The following is a 14,935-nucleotide window of genomic DNA, read 5'->3' as shown; positions in this document are numbered from 1 at the left end:
ATGAGCTGACTATGACTCAGATGTTTGCCTTCTCAGGAATTGTTGGCAGTAATAAAACTTTGCTGAAATACATGACCACAGCCATCTTCCTATACATCGCCATCCTCCTCCCTGCCATTGCTTTCGGCTCCCTGAATGATGAAAGCACACGTGGCGAGATTGGTATGCAGTCAAATCTAAACACAAACATTATCATATACTTCTATTCATGGACTCTGCTTCTGGACTTAAATTTCCTGTTCATTTTCTCCTCAATGAGTTTTGAACTGCACAAAACAGTAATTTCTTTAAGTTCAAAAGTAGATTCAGACAAAATTGAAGAAATAAAAATGTGTTAATCAGTGCACTCAATTGTGAAATCACATTTTACAAGGTGATAGAATTAATTCCATACAGCTTTATGGGTGCTGCTATTAATTATTTGTCCTCACCAGTTGTGCTAAATATTAAAATAGGATGAACATTACTGCTTTACAATTAAATTATGGATTAAATCCCCCATATTCCCAGCTAAATTAGTAACAGAATATGTTCCATAATGACTTGCTACAGCACCTTATTAATTGGTTTTTATAAGGGTCATTGTAAACAAATGCTTAATTGCACTCTGACAAACGGAAAGCAGATATTTCTCTCCATGTCTCTGCCTCGTCTCTGAAGAGAATCAGACAATATGTCTGTCTGTCTTCCACTCAGTGAAGAGAAAACCAGATATCGACTACATATGTCACAGAAACCTGCTTCAAATTTAAAATAAATTTTGCTTCTAGCAATAGTTTTGAAATGCGCCTAGTATTATGGGGCTGAAGATGTTTAATATGTCTATTCATATGTAATAGTAAATGTTAGATTTTTAAAACAATCAGTTTTCCACAGTATTATTTCTTTAATGCAGTTTTGACATTTTCACCATATAACCTAATTTGTTTCTCTCCCGCAACCATGGAGGTACATTATGGAGGTCCAACACACCAATGTGAGATTGATCTGGGTACAGTGTATAAAGTAGTAATGCCACAATTTTCTTTTTTTTAGAATTAATGAATTGTTTTAAATTTAATTTGTGGGCAGGTTTAGAGGTTAGCACTGTTGCCTCACGGTGAGCAGGTTTGGAGTAAATGTTTTGAAAATCAAAAATAACCTACAATAGGCTAAAAGCTCTGCAGACCTGTATAATTGCAGAGAAGTGATAATCTGGGATTGTGTCTCCCACGCGTCTCCACTACACTGATCTGTTGATGTTAAAATATTTGTTAAGCTTTTAACTGTACTGACTCAGAGTGAGTCACAGAACTGACTAATTGAAGAAAATAATTAAAAATAAACGTAAACAAATGTGTGTCTTGCACCATGTCCTATCTATCCATCTCTCCACATGTGTTTCTCGTGATGTTATGCCATATCTCAAAAGCCCTAGTTTCTATAGAGTCTAATGGTACATTAATAAATGTTGCCCTGGTTACTATCTAAAACTAAATTCACCTCATGCTCAGATAGTGCAAGCTACTCAGATGAGAGAGCAGGTTTGTGGCTTAGATGATTTAGCAAGTTTCTGTTTGTTCCAAGTGAATAATTTTCCTGAAAATGACCAGAATTTGCTGTTCTGACTTTTTAACCCTTGCTGTATTTCAAGTGACTGCCAATAACATTGTTCATTAAAGAGTTAAATGGAATGTGAAGAACAGCGTTCAGTATATGTTTCGCATTGTTTGTACTGGATGTAATACAGAAGATAAAATGTTTTGTAAGTTGAGAATAATTTGACAGCATAATAAAAGCTGGTGCCATAAGTACCACTTAACTGTTGTTACAAATTGAGCTGTTTAAATTTTTAAATTCTCAGTGTGAGGGGAAAAAAGTGGAAAGATAAAGTTCTGCTTGAAGAGAAGAGCAGATGTTTTATTCCTACCCCCACACCCCTCCACTTGTGTAAGGTACAATATGTGTGTGTGTGTGTGTGTGTGTGTGTGTGTGTGTGTGTGTGTGTGTGTGTGTGTGTGTGTGTGTGTGTGTGTGTGTGTGTGTGTGTGTGTGTGTGTGTGTGTGTGTGTGTGTGTGTGTGTGTGTCTTTTCGGTCCAGATGTCAGAAAGACCATCATCGGTCAGAGCATTGGCGGGGTCATCTACTCGTTGTTTGCGGGTTCGCCTCTAGTCATCCCTCTAACCACAGCTCCTCTTGCCATCTTCATCAGCGGTAAGTTCTTCCACTTTTATTCGCCTCACACTGTGTGCAGTGTCTGCTGACGGTGATTTAAAAAGGTGTTGGATGGACAGTGAAATGCCCCTAAAAATCAGGAAAGTATTCAGCCATGCATTAGGAAATCCTGCATCCTCTTCTGTTCTGTCTTATCTGGATGTGTGAAAGAAGGTTTATTCACTCTTGTGCCTTAATGGTGTCAGAGACCCACTGATCGTGAAACTCTCCAATCACATGCATCAAATAAGGTGTATGTAGAATCTGGTAGCTGGGAGGATAAGCGATAACTTGGATGCCAGGAAGTATTGTCTGTCTGTCTGTTGGGTTTGTGTGATGGTCTTTGATGTAAATACATAAGAACTGTGCTAAACTCACTCTCTTGGGGATAATTATGGTACATTTCCAGTCACCTGTTGAAGCAGAACAATAGTGTATTTGTAAAGCTGTAACTCATCTGCACACAAATACGCTCAAGAATAATTGAATTGTTACATTTTAAACAAACCTGTTCAAAATGTAAACCCGTTCTCTTTTTGTTCATTTTATGTATGAATGAAATGCATTAGTTTTTCACTTTTGGTAAATGTGCATGTAATTCATTACATGCACATTTCACAGTGAATGCACAGTGAATTTCCTCCCATTCACTTTTTTTATTTAAACATTTTGTTGTTTTATCAAATGTTGTCAATAGGTGTGAAAATAGAAACTTGAATGTAGTTGGAAAAATCTAGTTTTTGTCCACAGTTTTAGCTTCAGTTGAAATACAAAAAAATAAAATGTTCTGTTTTTAATATCAACATAATTATTATGAATGACATTTACTCTTTTAGCTTATCATTTTATTGTTGAAATCAGTATTAATCAATTCCTTTTTCTTTCCTATTCTTTGTTGGATATACATTCTTAAACACAAGTTATCCATCTTCTTAACACTGTATAGTTGTGTGCAAAAATTTTAGATTATAGAAACTACCTAATACTATTTAAAAAAATACTGAACATCTGAAATATCAAACATTAATAAATAGTACAAGATGAGAAGAAAAGTCCTGTTTCAATTTTAAAACGATTAAGTTTACTTTGGGTGATTTAAAAACTACACGACTTCTGTAATTTCTATTTTAAAATTTTTATTTAGTCAAGTTTTTTTATACTTTTGTACTTTTAAATATTTTATTAAGGTTTGTGTAATAATAGTTGATTAGTTTCCTTCATGAAATGGGGAGGAAAAAAAGATTTACAGTGGAAAGAGAATTTTTGCACATTTCAAATTAGATTTTTCTCTTGATCCACTGAGATGAAACTCAGTACCTCCAGTTCTATCAAGTGTGGGGTGTTCAGAACGTTTATTCACCATTATATTGTGTCCTTGGTGAAGAGAAATTTGTCATAACGGTTCAGTTTTCATTTACAGCAGCGTGACATAGTTTTCTGTGTGAGACAGTGAATGTGCACCGTGCCATTTTGCATTTAAGCATTACATTATGTCATGACCACAGTAAATAAAAATCAATGATGTCTTGTGCTGTGTGTCTGTGTATTTCTGAGTATGTTTGTGTACTTGTGCATGCTTATAGTGATCCGAGGTATCTGTGATGACTACAACCTGGACTTCCCAGCATTCTATGCCTGCATTGGTCTGTGGAATTGCCTCTTTCTCATCCTGGGAGGGATCTTCAATGTCAGCCTGCTCATGAAGCTCTTTAAAAGGTGTCTTCTCCTACATGTACTCCAAACTGTTAAAACCACTGCAAAGCAGTTTTTGGTCTGTTTTGTTCATTACCTCCTCCAACTTCATTTGTTATGTTTTTGCCCTTGTTTGTTTGTCTTTGTTTGTTTGTGAGCAGCCTGGAGCCCACAATTTTTCATACAATTGTATGCAAAAGTTTGGGTACCCCTGATAATTTTCATGATTTTCTTTTATAAATCATTGGTTGTCTGGATCAGAAATTTCAGTTAAATATATCATATAGCAGACGAACACACTGATATTTGAGAAGTGAAATGAGGTTTCAGAAAGTGCACAGAAAGTGTGCAATAATTATTCATTCATTCGTCTTCTACCGCTTAGTCCAATTAAGGGTCGCGGGGGGCTGGAGCCTATCCCAGCAGTCATAGAGCGTGAGGCAGGGTACACCCAGGACAGGACGCCAGTCTGTCGCAGGGCTACACAATAGACAAACACAGACACACACACACACCTACAGACAATTTTTTTTTTAAAGATTCCAATCCACCTAACCCGCATGTCTTTGGATGTGGGAGGAAACCGGAGCACCCGGAGGAAACCCATGCAAACACGGGGAGAACATGCAAACTCCACACAGAAAGGCCACGGGAATTGAACCCACGACCTTCTTGCTGTGAGGCAACAGTGCTAACCACTAAGCCACCATGCTGCCCGTGCAATAATTATTTAAACAAAATTAATCAGGTGCATAAATTTGGGCACCCTTGTCATTTTATTGATTTGAATACATTTAGCACTAATTATTGGAACAAGAAATTGGTTTGGTAAGCTCAGTGACCCTTGACCTCCTTACACAGGTGAATCCACTGATGAGAAAGAGTATTTAAGGTGGCCATTTGCAACTGTTTCCCCTCTTTGCATCTCTTCTAATGAGTGGCAACAACTCTCAAATGACCTGAAAACAAAGATTGTTCAACAACATAGTTATACAAAAAGCTATCTCAGAGATTTCAGCTGTCAGTTTCCACTGTGAGGAACATAGTGAGGAAATGGAAGACCACAGGCACAGAACTAGTTAAGGCCCGAAGTGGCAGGCCAAGAAAAATCTCATAAGCTGAAGCAAAGGATGGTGAGAACAGTCATAGTCAACCCACAGACCTGCTCCAAAGAGCTACAACAAGATCTTGCTGCAGATAGTCTCTGTGCATCGTTCAACTATACAGCGCACTTTGCACTAAGAGATGCTGTATGATGCTGTAATGCAGAGGAAGTCTTTTCTGCATACATACCACAAACAGAATCGCTTGAGGTATGCTAAAGTACATTTGGACAAGCCAGCTTCATTTTGTGGTATGTGTGGTAACTTCATTTTGTAGACTGTGTTTCATAATTATTGTATGGCCTTGCCTTGCAATGTGGAGCGCCTTGGGGCAACTGTTTGTTGTGATTTGGCGCTATACAAGAAAAAAGTTGATTGATTGATTGATTGATTTTGGAATAAGGTGCTGTGGACTGATGAAACTAAAATTGAGTTATTTGGACATAACAAGGGGCGGTATGCATGGCTGAAAAAGAACATAGCACTCCAAGAAATACACTTGATACCTACAGTAAAATTTGGAGGTGGTTCCATCATGCTGTGGGGCTGTGTGGCCAGTGCAGGTACTGGGAATCTTGTTAAAGTTGAGGGTCACATGGATTCCAGTCAATATCAGCAGATTCTTGAGAACAATGTTCATGAATCAAATCAAATCAATTTTATTTATATAGCGCCAAATCACAACAACAGTTGCCCCAAGGCGCTTTATATTGCAAGGCAAAAGCCATACAATAATTACAGAAAAACCCCAACGGTCCCAAGATGGGACCTGATTATTCAAAACCTTATAAGTAAGAAGAAGAATTTTAAATTCTTATTCTAGAATTAACAGGAAGCCAGTGAAGAGAGGCCAATATGGGTGAAATATGCTCTCTCTCCTTCTAGTCCCTGTCAGTACTCTAGCTGCAGTATTTTGAATTAACTGAAGGCTTTTCAGGGAACTTTTAGGACAACCTGATAATATTGAATTACAATAGTCCGGCCTAGAGGAAATAAATGCATGAATTAGTTTTTCAGCATCACTCTGAGACAAGACCTTTCTAATTTTAGAGATATTGCGCAAATGTAAAAAAGCAGTCCTACATATTTGCTTAATATGCGCATTGAAGGACATATCCTGATCAAAAATGACTCCAAGATTTTTCACAGTATTACTGGAGGTCAGGGTAATGCCATCCAGAGTAAGGATCTGGTTAGACACCATGTTTCTAAGATTTGTGGAGCCAAGTACAATAACTTCAGTTTTATCTGAATTTAAAAGCAGGAAATTAGAGGTCATCCATGTCTTTATGTCTGTAAGACATTCCTGCAGTTTAACTAATTGGTGTGTGTCCTCTGGCTTCATGGATAGATAAAGCTGGGTATCATCTGCGTAACAATGAAAATTTAAGCAATGCTTTCTAATAATACTTCCTAAGGGAAACATGTATAAAGTGAATAAAATTGGTCCTAGCACAGAACTTTGTGGAACTCCATAATTAACCTTAGTCTGTGAAGAAGACTCTCCATTTACATGAACATATTGTAATCTATTAGATCAGGGGTGGCCAAGTTCGGTCCTCGAGAGCCACATTCCTGACACTGTTAGTTGTCTTCCTGCTCCAACACACCTGAATCCAATGAAAGGCTCATTAAAAGTCTGCTAACGAGTCTTTCATTGGATTCAGGTGTGTTGGAGCAGGGAGACAACTAAGAGTGTCAGGAATGTGGCTCTCGAGGACTGAACTTGGCCACCCCTGTATTAGATAAATATGATTCAAACCACCACAGCACAGTGCCTTTAATACTTATGGCATGCTCTAATCGCTGTAATAAAATTTTATGGTCAACCGTATCAAAAGCAGCACTGAGGTCTAACAGGACAAGCACAGAGATGAGTCCACTGCCTGAGGCCATAAGATCATTTGTAACCTTCACTAATGCTGTTTCTGTACTATGATGAATTCTGAAACCTGACTGAAACTCTTCAAATAGACCATTCCTCTGAAGATGGTCAGTTAGCTGTTTTACAACTACCCTTTCAAGAATTTTTGAGAGAAAAGGAAGGTTGGAGATTGGCCTATAATTAGCTAAGATAGCTGGGTCAAGTGATGGCTTTTTAAGTAATGGTTTAATTACTGCCACCTTAAAAGCCTGTGGTACATAGCCAACTAATAAAGATAGATTGATCATATTTAAGATCGAAGCATTAATTAATGGTAGGGCTTCAATGAGCAGCCTGGTAGGAATGGGGTCTAATAGACATGTTGATGGTTTGGAGGAAGTAACTAATGAAAATAACTCAGAACAATCGGAGAGAAAGAGTCCAACCAAATACCAGCATTACTGAAAGCAGCCAAAGATAACGATATGTCTTTGGGATGGTTATGAGTCATTTTTTCTCTGATAGTTAAAATTTTATTAGCAAAGAAAGTCATGAAGAAAGAAAGAAAGAAAAGAAGAAGAAGAAAGAAGAAGAATCAGTGACAAAGTTGAAGTTGGATCTTTCAACAAGACAACGACCCTAAACACTCCTCAAAATCTACTAAGGCATTCTTGCAGATGAACAAGTACAACATTCTGCAATGGCCAGCTCAGTCCCCAAACCTGAATATTATTGAAAATCTGTGGTGTGATCTGTGGATACAAGACCGTCGTGTGCTCTTTCTCTGGTTATCACAAGACCTGGACATCAGCCATTTTCCGGCAGATTTCACTTTTAACAAGAGATTTTGTCATGGAAAGCCGCGCGGAGGCTTCGCGCATCACGACCGATTCGCTGATGAAGCGAGACAAAGGAACACCTCCGTTTCGGAGTGTTAGAGGACAAGTTTGACATGTCCAGCTCTCCACAAGTTCTTTTATACTCACTCGACTGGTAAGCACTGAAAGCAAAGATAGACATGTCCCAACTTGTCCTCTAACACTCCGAAACGGAGGTGTTCCTTTGTCTCGCTTCATCAGCGAATCGGTCGTGACGCGCAAAGCCTCCGCGCGGCTTTCCATGACAAAATCTCTTGTTAAAAGTGAAGTCTGCCGGAAAATGGCTGATGTCCAGGTCTTGTGATAACCAGAGAAAGAGCACACGACGGTCTCGTATCCACAGAGCCATCAACTTAGAAATGATCCAGTGGTTTGTGCCGCATCGTCGCAGCTCACAGCGCAGCGCACCGACCGTCCTTAAAGGCGTCCTTAAAGGGGTCCTTAAAGCTGTAGTTAAAGTCCTTATTCTCTGTGAAGCCCGTAAAATTTTCACTGAAAGCCAGATAAATTTTTCGAATGGTTTCCAGGTGCCAGTCTCTAACAGCTTCTGAAAAAATTCTGATGGAAAAAAAGTCCTTTTCATTCCGCCATTTCCAGACAATGAAAATCCGACGAGGGGGCGGGACTCCTCCTTCCACAAGGCGTGCTCACAGGCGAATGACGTCACCGACAGGCGTGGAAAAACTCACGCATGCGCACGAGGGTTCAAGCATGTCTGACGTAAAAACATATGAATGAAATCCATATAGTTTAAAAAAAAAAATAAAAAGGACCGTTAATTTATGGACAGACCACGTATATATATATATAATATGCCTGTAATGTAATATACAATCATTTTCTATACCCACTAACTCCATTCAAGAGTTACTGGAGGGGGGCTGGAGCCAATTCCAACAGTCATAAGGCGAAAGGAGGAATACACACTGGACAGGACACCAGTCTATCACATGGCCACATACAGACAAATGAACCCTTTCACACCCGCATGCATACCTACGTTAAATTTAGAGTCACCAGTTCATCTAATCTGCATGTCTTTGGAAGTGGGAGGAAACAGAAGCACGTGGAGCACATTTTCAAACACTTTGAAAACATGCAAACTCCACACTGAAAGGACCAGGCGGGAAGCAACCCCAGGTTCTTCTTGCTGTAAGGTAACAGTGCTGCTAACCACTAAGCTACTGTGCTGCCCTTATAATGTAATATTCATTCATTTTCTTTACCCACTTACTCCAAACAAGGGTCATAGGGGTGTTGGAGCCTATCCCAGCAGTCATACTGCGTGAGGCTGGGAAAACCCTGGATAGGATGCCAGTCTATTTCAGGGCCACATATAGACAGACAGACACATGCACACACCTACAATGTAGAGTCAAAACTTGACCTAATCTGCATGTTTTTGGAAGTGGGAAGAAGCCCACCATGCCACCCTTATAATGTCATGTATGGATGTACTTACGGAACTAAGTGTATCCACAAAGTCGAAATACTTATGACACTCCTTTCTCTTTCCTTCTGTTGTTCCTTCATTCCTTTGTGTTCACAATTTCCAAATACTTGGGTAAACATTAGATCCTAATGGTGAATAAATAGTGGTATTGATCAGTCAAGATCAAAGTGCAGCGGTGAAAAGGCCTCTGACTAAGACTGTGGACTAGACTCAACATACATCTGGCTTTTCCTACATGAAGAGCCATTTGATCTGTTGAGACTCCATCTGGCATTCCTTCTGCTCCATGATGAATTGGGAGGTTTGGGGAGGAGTGGCTAAGGAGGGAGGCAGTGGTTTGGTGCTGAGATGCTGGCGCTAATGTGACATCTAGTGGCAGGAAAATTATTTACAGCATCTTTGAAGTGCAATTGGCATGTTCTTTTTGTTTTTGTGCAGCTGAATCACATACATTATTCTGTTTCTTGGGTGGGAATTCAATGAATGAATTGTGATCCTAATGCAGATTATATTATGCAACAGCACTGTTCAGTCTCTTGAGGCCAAAAGCAGCTGAAATGTGGCAATCTTAGTACATCAACAGGCTTGCTGTGCCAAAAACAACATTAATCCCCATAAGCAACTCTGATGAGAAATGTTATTTTGTCAGTCTCTGAAAGCTCTTATGAGACACTTCATACGCTAACAGAAGATAATGTGGCAGTTATATTTCATGATCAGATGATAAGATTTGACACAAATGAATCTGAAGCAAATGACAAAGGGAGCAAATATATTCTGACAAGATGCAAGTGACAGAAACGGGATTTCCCAAAATTTAATCTAATCTATCTATAAAGCAAGAAACGTCTGTGTGTGGGTATGTGGCTAGCATATCTCTCTGACTGTTTATTAGATCGACCTCAGCTTTTGGATATGGCTTGCACATGGCATAATGATGTGCATCCTTTATTAGGAAAGTTTTGGAGATTAATTTTCAAAACCGTTATTTTGAAACCTTTATTTATTAATTTTTAAAACCGTTATTTTGAAACCTTTATTTCTAATAACCTTGTAACATTCGTACTTCCAAGATGGTGTGGCTCGCTATTCATGTTGCAAACCGTTTCACAATAAAACATTTAATGCCAGCGTCCCAGCAAATACTTTTACTTTGAAAGGGACGCTGTCAGTGTTCCTTGCAACTGAGTTTAACTTGACAACACTGAGGAGATGTTAGCTCAAATCCATTTTTTGTGAACACCAAGAAATTTCCCACTATTTGTACAACGTTTCAGTAAGTACATAAGCTGAATAAAATACTATATTTTCCCATAATTTGTCCAATGTTTTATTAAGTATATAAGCTGAATAAAATCTTATATTTTCTGTGAGTTCAAGTTTAAATAGGATGTGGGACACTGATTTGTTGTTTCAAATATTCTAAATGTTCTGTTTCATTTTGTCTGACTCTCTTCCAGTAACCTGTTTAATAGGAATCCTTTTATTTTCATATAATTGATAATAAAACATTTTTAAAACAATATGAAGTACTATATTCAAATAATAATATAACATGAGTACACCTTTTTTTACGTCCCATTTTCAAACACAGCCTCATATGACCATTCATGAAAAATCTGCCTAAACGCCTAATTTTCTATAGGAATACAAACGTCCTATAGGTACTGCACTAGTAATATTAAATTGTTATTTATATTCATTAAATAGCATATATACTGGACACAAAATCCCAGAATTTTGCCAACATAAATCTTACACCGGACTGTTTCACATAAACACAAGTTTTATTTTACTTTTTTAAGTGGGTTTTTGAAATAAATCCCTCCTAAAATAATATCTCCATTCACATGAAAACCAACACTTGGTTGAAGTTTAAGAGAGCAGGCCAACTGGTGCCGCGCCGTCCTGGTTCAAGTCAGTGCTTCAGAGCAAAGCTCTGCTACTTCAGGCATGCTTGCTCCTGTTGTCTCCAGCTCTCTGTGTGAACAGCATGGACTCAGTATTCAATACTGGTACACTGGAGATCTGAGAGCCTGCTCTAGACGGGACAGCCTGCTTTGGATAGTACAGCCTGCTCTAAGGTGGCAGCTGGAGCCGTGGACAAGATGCACTGCGTCATTGACGAAATGCAACTGGCAAGAGTCATTAGTTTTGACAGTTGGTCTGTGTTATATGGCTGGGGGGGCCTGGCTGCCGGTTTGTTTCTGTCTTTTGGTTTTTCTCCCAGGTGGCGTGCGTTTGGGACTGAGTGGCTGTGTTGCTGAGGCTGTCAGGACCTCACCCTGATCACCTGCGACTCGTCAGGACTCACAGCTGTGGTGCATCTGGATGGATTGGAACATGTTGGCATTTAAGACTGGAGTGCACAGTGTGTATTTGCCAGAGACTCGACCTTGTGACCAGACGGGTGAGATCGTCGTCTCGGGAGCCATCTCATCAGCAGCGGATGCTGAGAACGTCCAGGTTTGATGCACAGTCTGTGAAAGAGGAGGGGGTGAGGTTTCATGCTCGTCAGCACACTTCCTGAGGTACGTTAGATTTTGTGACTAACAGTTATACAGTCAGTAAATGTGGTGTCCCTCACACCTTATTGTATTGAGCTGTTTGTTAGTCATGTATCAGCTTCCACTGCAGTGGAGTTTTGTGAACTGGATGTTCCATGCCTGCAGGTTGGGAAGCTGATCAGTAATCAAGCCAGGAAGTGTTTGCTGTTTGTACACCTTTAAGTGTTCTGTGTGTAGAGTGTGGACTCACATAATGGTTCCTTCTTTCACAGACTCGGTTGTTGCGGCCACCTGGGGGGTGTCGGCGGGGTCCTTGGGTCCGAAACAGCTTCTTGGCTCCGGACCGTTAGCGCTGCTGGGAGCGCACCACGCCAGGCCGCACCTTTTGTTATTATATTATCACTGTTATGTATTAAATTCAGTTAGCCTTTGTACCGTGCTCTGCTTATTTCATACTGGGTCCTTCAAACGCTGGTCGGTTCTCCGAGCTGCGTCCGACACATAACAGTCTGATCTTTATCAATGTGTAAGTCACAACCCAGCACACCTCTGTTAGGCAGAGGCGTGTGCCCCAATAATGTGTCTGGATTTGACCTCAATCATTTGGTCTGCCTCTCTTAGTCGTGCTCTCGACAGAGCACACATACTAAAAAAAAAGACTTACCGTGACTTTTCACCTCTGAGACATTGTCTCATTAGCACCCTCAAAATGCATTTTATCTGACTTTGGCTTTCATTTTCACATACCTCTTCAGGTTATGTTTATTTCCATTTCAGAAGAAAGCACGGGCCCTTCCACAAACTGATCCTTAGAAAATATACTCTAAATATAGATCTATTTTGTAGTTCTTCATGTTCGGTGTTAATGCTCACATTCTGCCTATGGAATCTCCCATTTGAGCACTCAGCTACAATGCACGTATGAGGCATATTTTCACGCTAAATGACATCTTTTCTTATCAGTATCGAACATCCAGTGTTTGTGCTTTGAAGCTGCAGTGAAGCAAAGGCTTCCTGGAGTGACATCACATATGCTTTGTGGCTTCAGTGAGAAGTGGTAAAACTGAATTTGCTCAAGGAATTTTAAATCTTGGGAAACTGCAAATTATCTGTTAAGGATTTTTAATGTATTATTTGAGATTTAGTATATTATGTACAATCATGTTATGTAAAGCATAACAAACCATGTCAGTTGCACTTTAATGTTCAGAGGTTTTACTTCTGTTTTTGGACGTGCCATTCTAGTTTTGTGTGTTCGTTACTTGAGCTTATGTTTATTTTGGGGGGTGACTGTCATTTCTGTGATTTATAATTTCCTCCCCAGGTCTACAGAAGAGGTCATTGCACTGTTCATTTCCATTGCATTTGTGGTGGATGCAGTCAAAGGCACAGTCAAAAGTAAGTCACTGACACGGGACAGATGGCTCGCTTCTTCTCACAGCTCAGCCCATATAGATCAGTCACGCATTCTTTCTAATGTGGCTTCATTCTGCCTCATTACTGACACTTCGGCTGTGCAATTTAAGAGCTCGTTGTCAGCTCTGACTAATCAGATATTTTGTTAACACTATTAGCGCACCTGCTGTCACATCCACTGTCAGTCCTGACTTAATGAGATCTGGCCAAGGTGTCTCCACGGTAGACACATATTTCATTTTTAAATTATGTGAGCTGAGAAAATACCAAATCGTGTGACTGTTCCAAGTGAAACTGATGTAGTACCTAAAATTTAGTCACCAGTTGATTATTCAACACAGTACTGACATTGATGAGTGATGAAATCCTTTGTTTTGTTGATTCGTCATTAGAGCTCTTTGCTCATTTCAGGATCTAATTAAAAACTGACAGGTTCGTTCTTTCTGTATTGTAGAGAAATACAATGTTTCAGAAGCCTCTCTTAAAACGTAGTGTTTTATTAAACTGTACTGTATAGGGATGTGAATCTCATCACTGACAACGATTCAATATGCCTCTCGATACACTACCAACAATACAATGCATCTTGCGATCAGTGTTGCCACAGTTACTTTGAAAAAGTAATCCAATTACTGATTACTGATTACTCCTTGAAAAAGAAACTTAGTTACTTTACTGATTACTCAATTGTAAAAGTAACTAAGTTAGATTACTAGTTACTTTTTTAGTTACTTTCCCCAGCTGCCGAAAACAACCCTCTGCCACCTGAACATGACAGTGATACTTGTTTTGCCAAAACTCACTTTATAGTCACCCTTTCTTGACTTCAATGAAAATAAATACTTGTTTTATAAAAGTAAAATAAAGACCTCTTTCTTGACCTCATATTTAACTGTTGACAGCACTGTAACAGTAAAACTTGCAATTTCTAACCTACATTGTTTATAAATGTAACTATTAAATTCTTTCTAACATTTTTCTAACATTTAAATTCTCTCTAAACATTTTACTTGTCGAAATTATTATTATTATAAGTAGTATTAGTGGTTGTAGTAAAAAAAAAAGGCTTCGAAACTGGACCTTTAATCTAGGGGTGTTGTGTGTTTGGGTGGAGGGGGGGCACATCCTTGCCCCACCCCCCATTCCATCTGGATTTGCCCCTGCTTTGGCGTTTCAGCACAAAGAATGGTTAACATTTATTTATGCAGAAAACATGACCAGATTTACAGGTAAGAAAGTTTTATTGCATTTCACATCATGTGGTCCTCAGAAAGACAGTTTAGGTGCATTTGAGTGGAAAATAGTGTTAGTTGTTGACACGTCGCGGTGGATCAGCTGTTTTTAACGAGCAGATACGAAGCAGCTCGTTAAAAACATCTTTGTAAAGCTCAGTGCAGGTGTGCTGTTGTCACTGCGCTTTAAGAGGTGAGGTCGAGTCTTAGCTGCTGCAGAAAACCGCGCATGAAAAGCTCACAGCTCACTTAAAGTGGGCAGTTCAGTTTAACCCCGACCCCCTCCCCATGGACAAAGTTTAATGCTGTTATCGACCCACAATGCAAAAATAATAGTAACGCACAGTGACTTGGAGAAGTAACTTTAATCTGATTACTGATTGGAAAGATTAACGCGTTAGATTACTCGTTACTAAAAAAAAAAAAGTGGTTAGATTAGAGTCACACGTTACTAAGTAACGTGTTACCAGCATCACTGCTTGCCAGTACCAACGATACGATGCGATACGGTTCATTCCTGTTCCCTATTCGATGCGATTTTATACGTATTTGATGATGATTCAGTTCCTCACAATGCGTTTCGGTGCAATATGATG

General features: G+C 39.3%; 1 protein-coding gene across 4 annotated transcripts in view; it reads left to right on the top strand.

The window, feature by feature from the left end:
* slc4a11 (solute carrier family 4 member 11) overlaps nt 1-14,935 on the top strand; it is a 333,676-nt gene that overhangs the window by 286,682 nt on the left and 32,059 nt on the right. For all 4 annotated transcript variants that reach the window (XM_034159880.1, XM_034159879.1, XM_034159878.1 and 1 more), the window contains 4 exons: nt 37-162; nt 2,081-2,194; nt 3,778-3,910; nt 13,016-13,089. In XM_034159880.1, the coding sequence (XP_034015771.1) occupies nt 37-162; nt 2,081-2,194; nt 3,778-3,910; nt 13,016-13,089 (447 nt within the window). The remainder of the gene's footprint in view (nt 1-36; nt 163-2,080; nt 2,195-3,777; nt 3,911-13,015; nt 13,090-14,935) is intronic.

Source organism: Thalassophryne amazonica, chromosome 19, assembly GCF_902500255.1.
Source record: "Thalassophryne amazonica chromosome 19, fThaAma1.1, whole genome shotgun sequence".
Taxonomy (NCBI): Eukaryota; Metazoa; Chordata; class Actinopteri; order Batrachoidiformes; family Batrachoididae; genus Thalassophryne; species Thalassophryne amazonica.
Note: the sequence above shows the minus strand (reverse complement) of the source record. Positions and strands in the feature narration are given on the sequence as shown.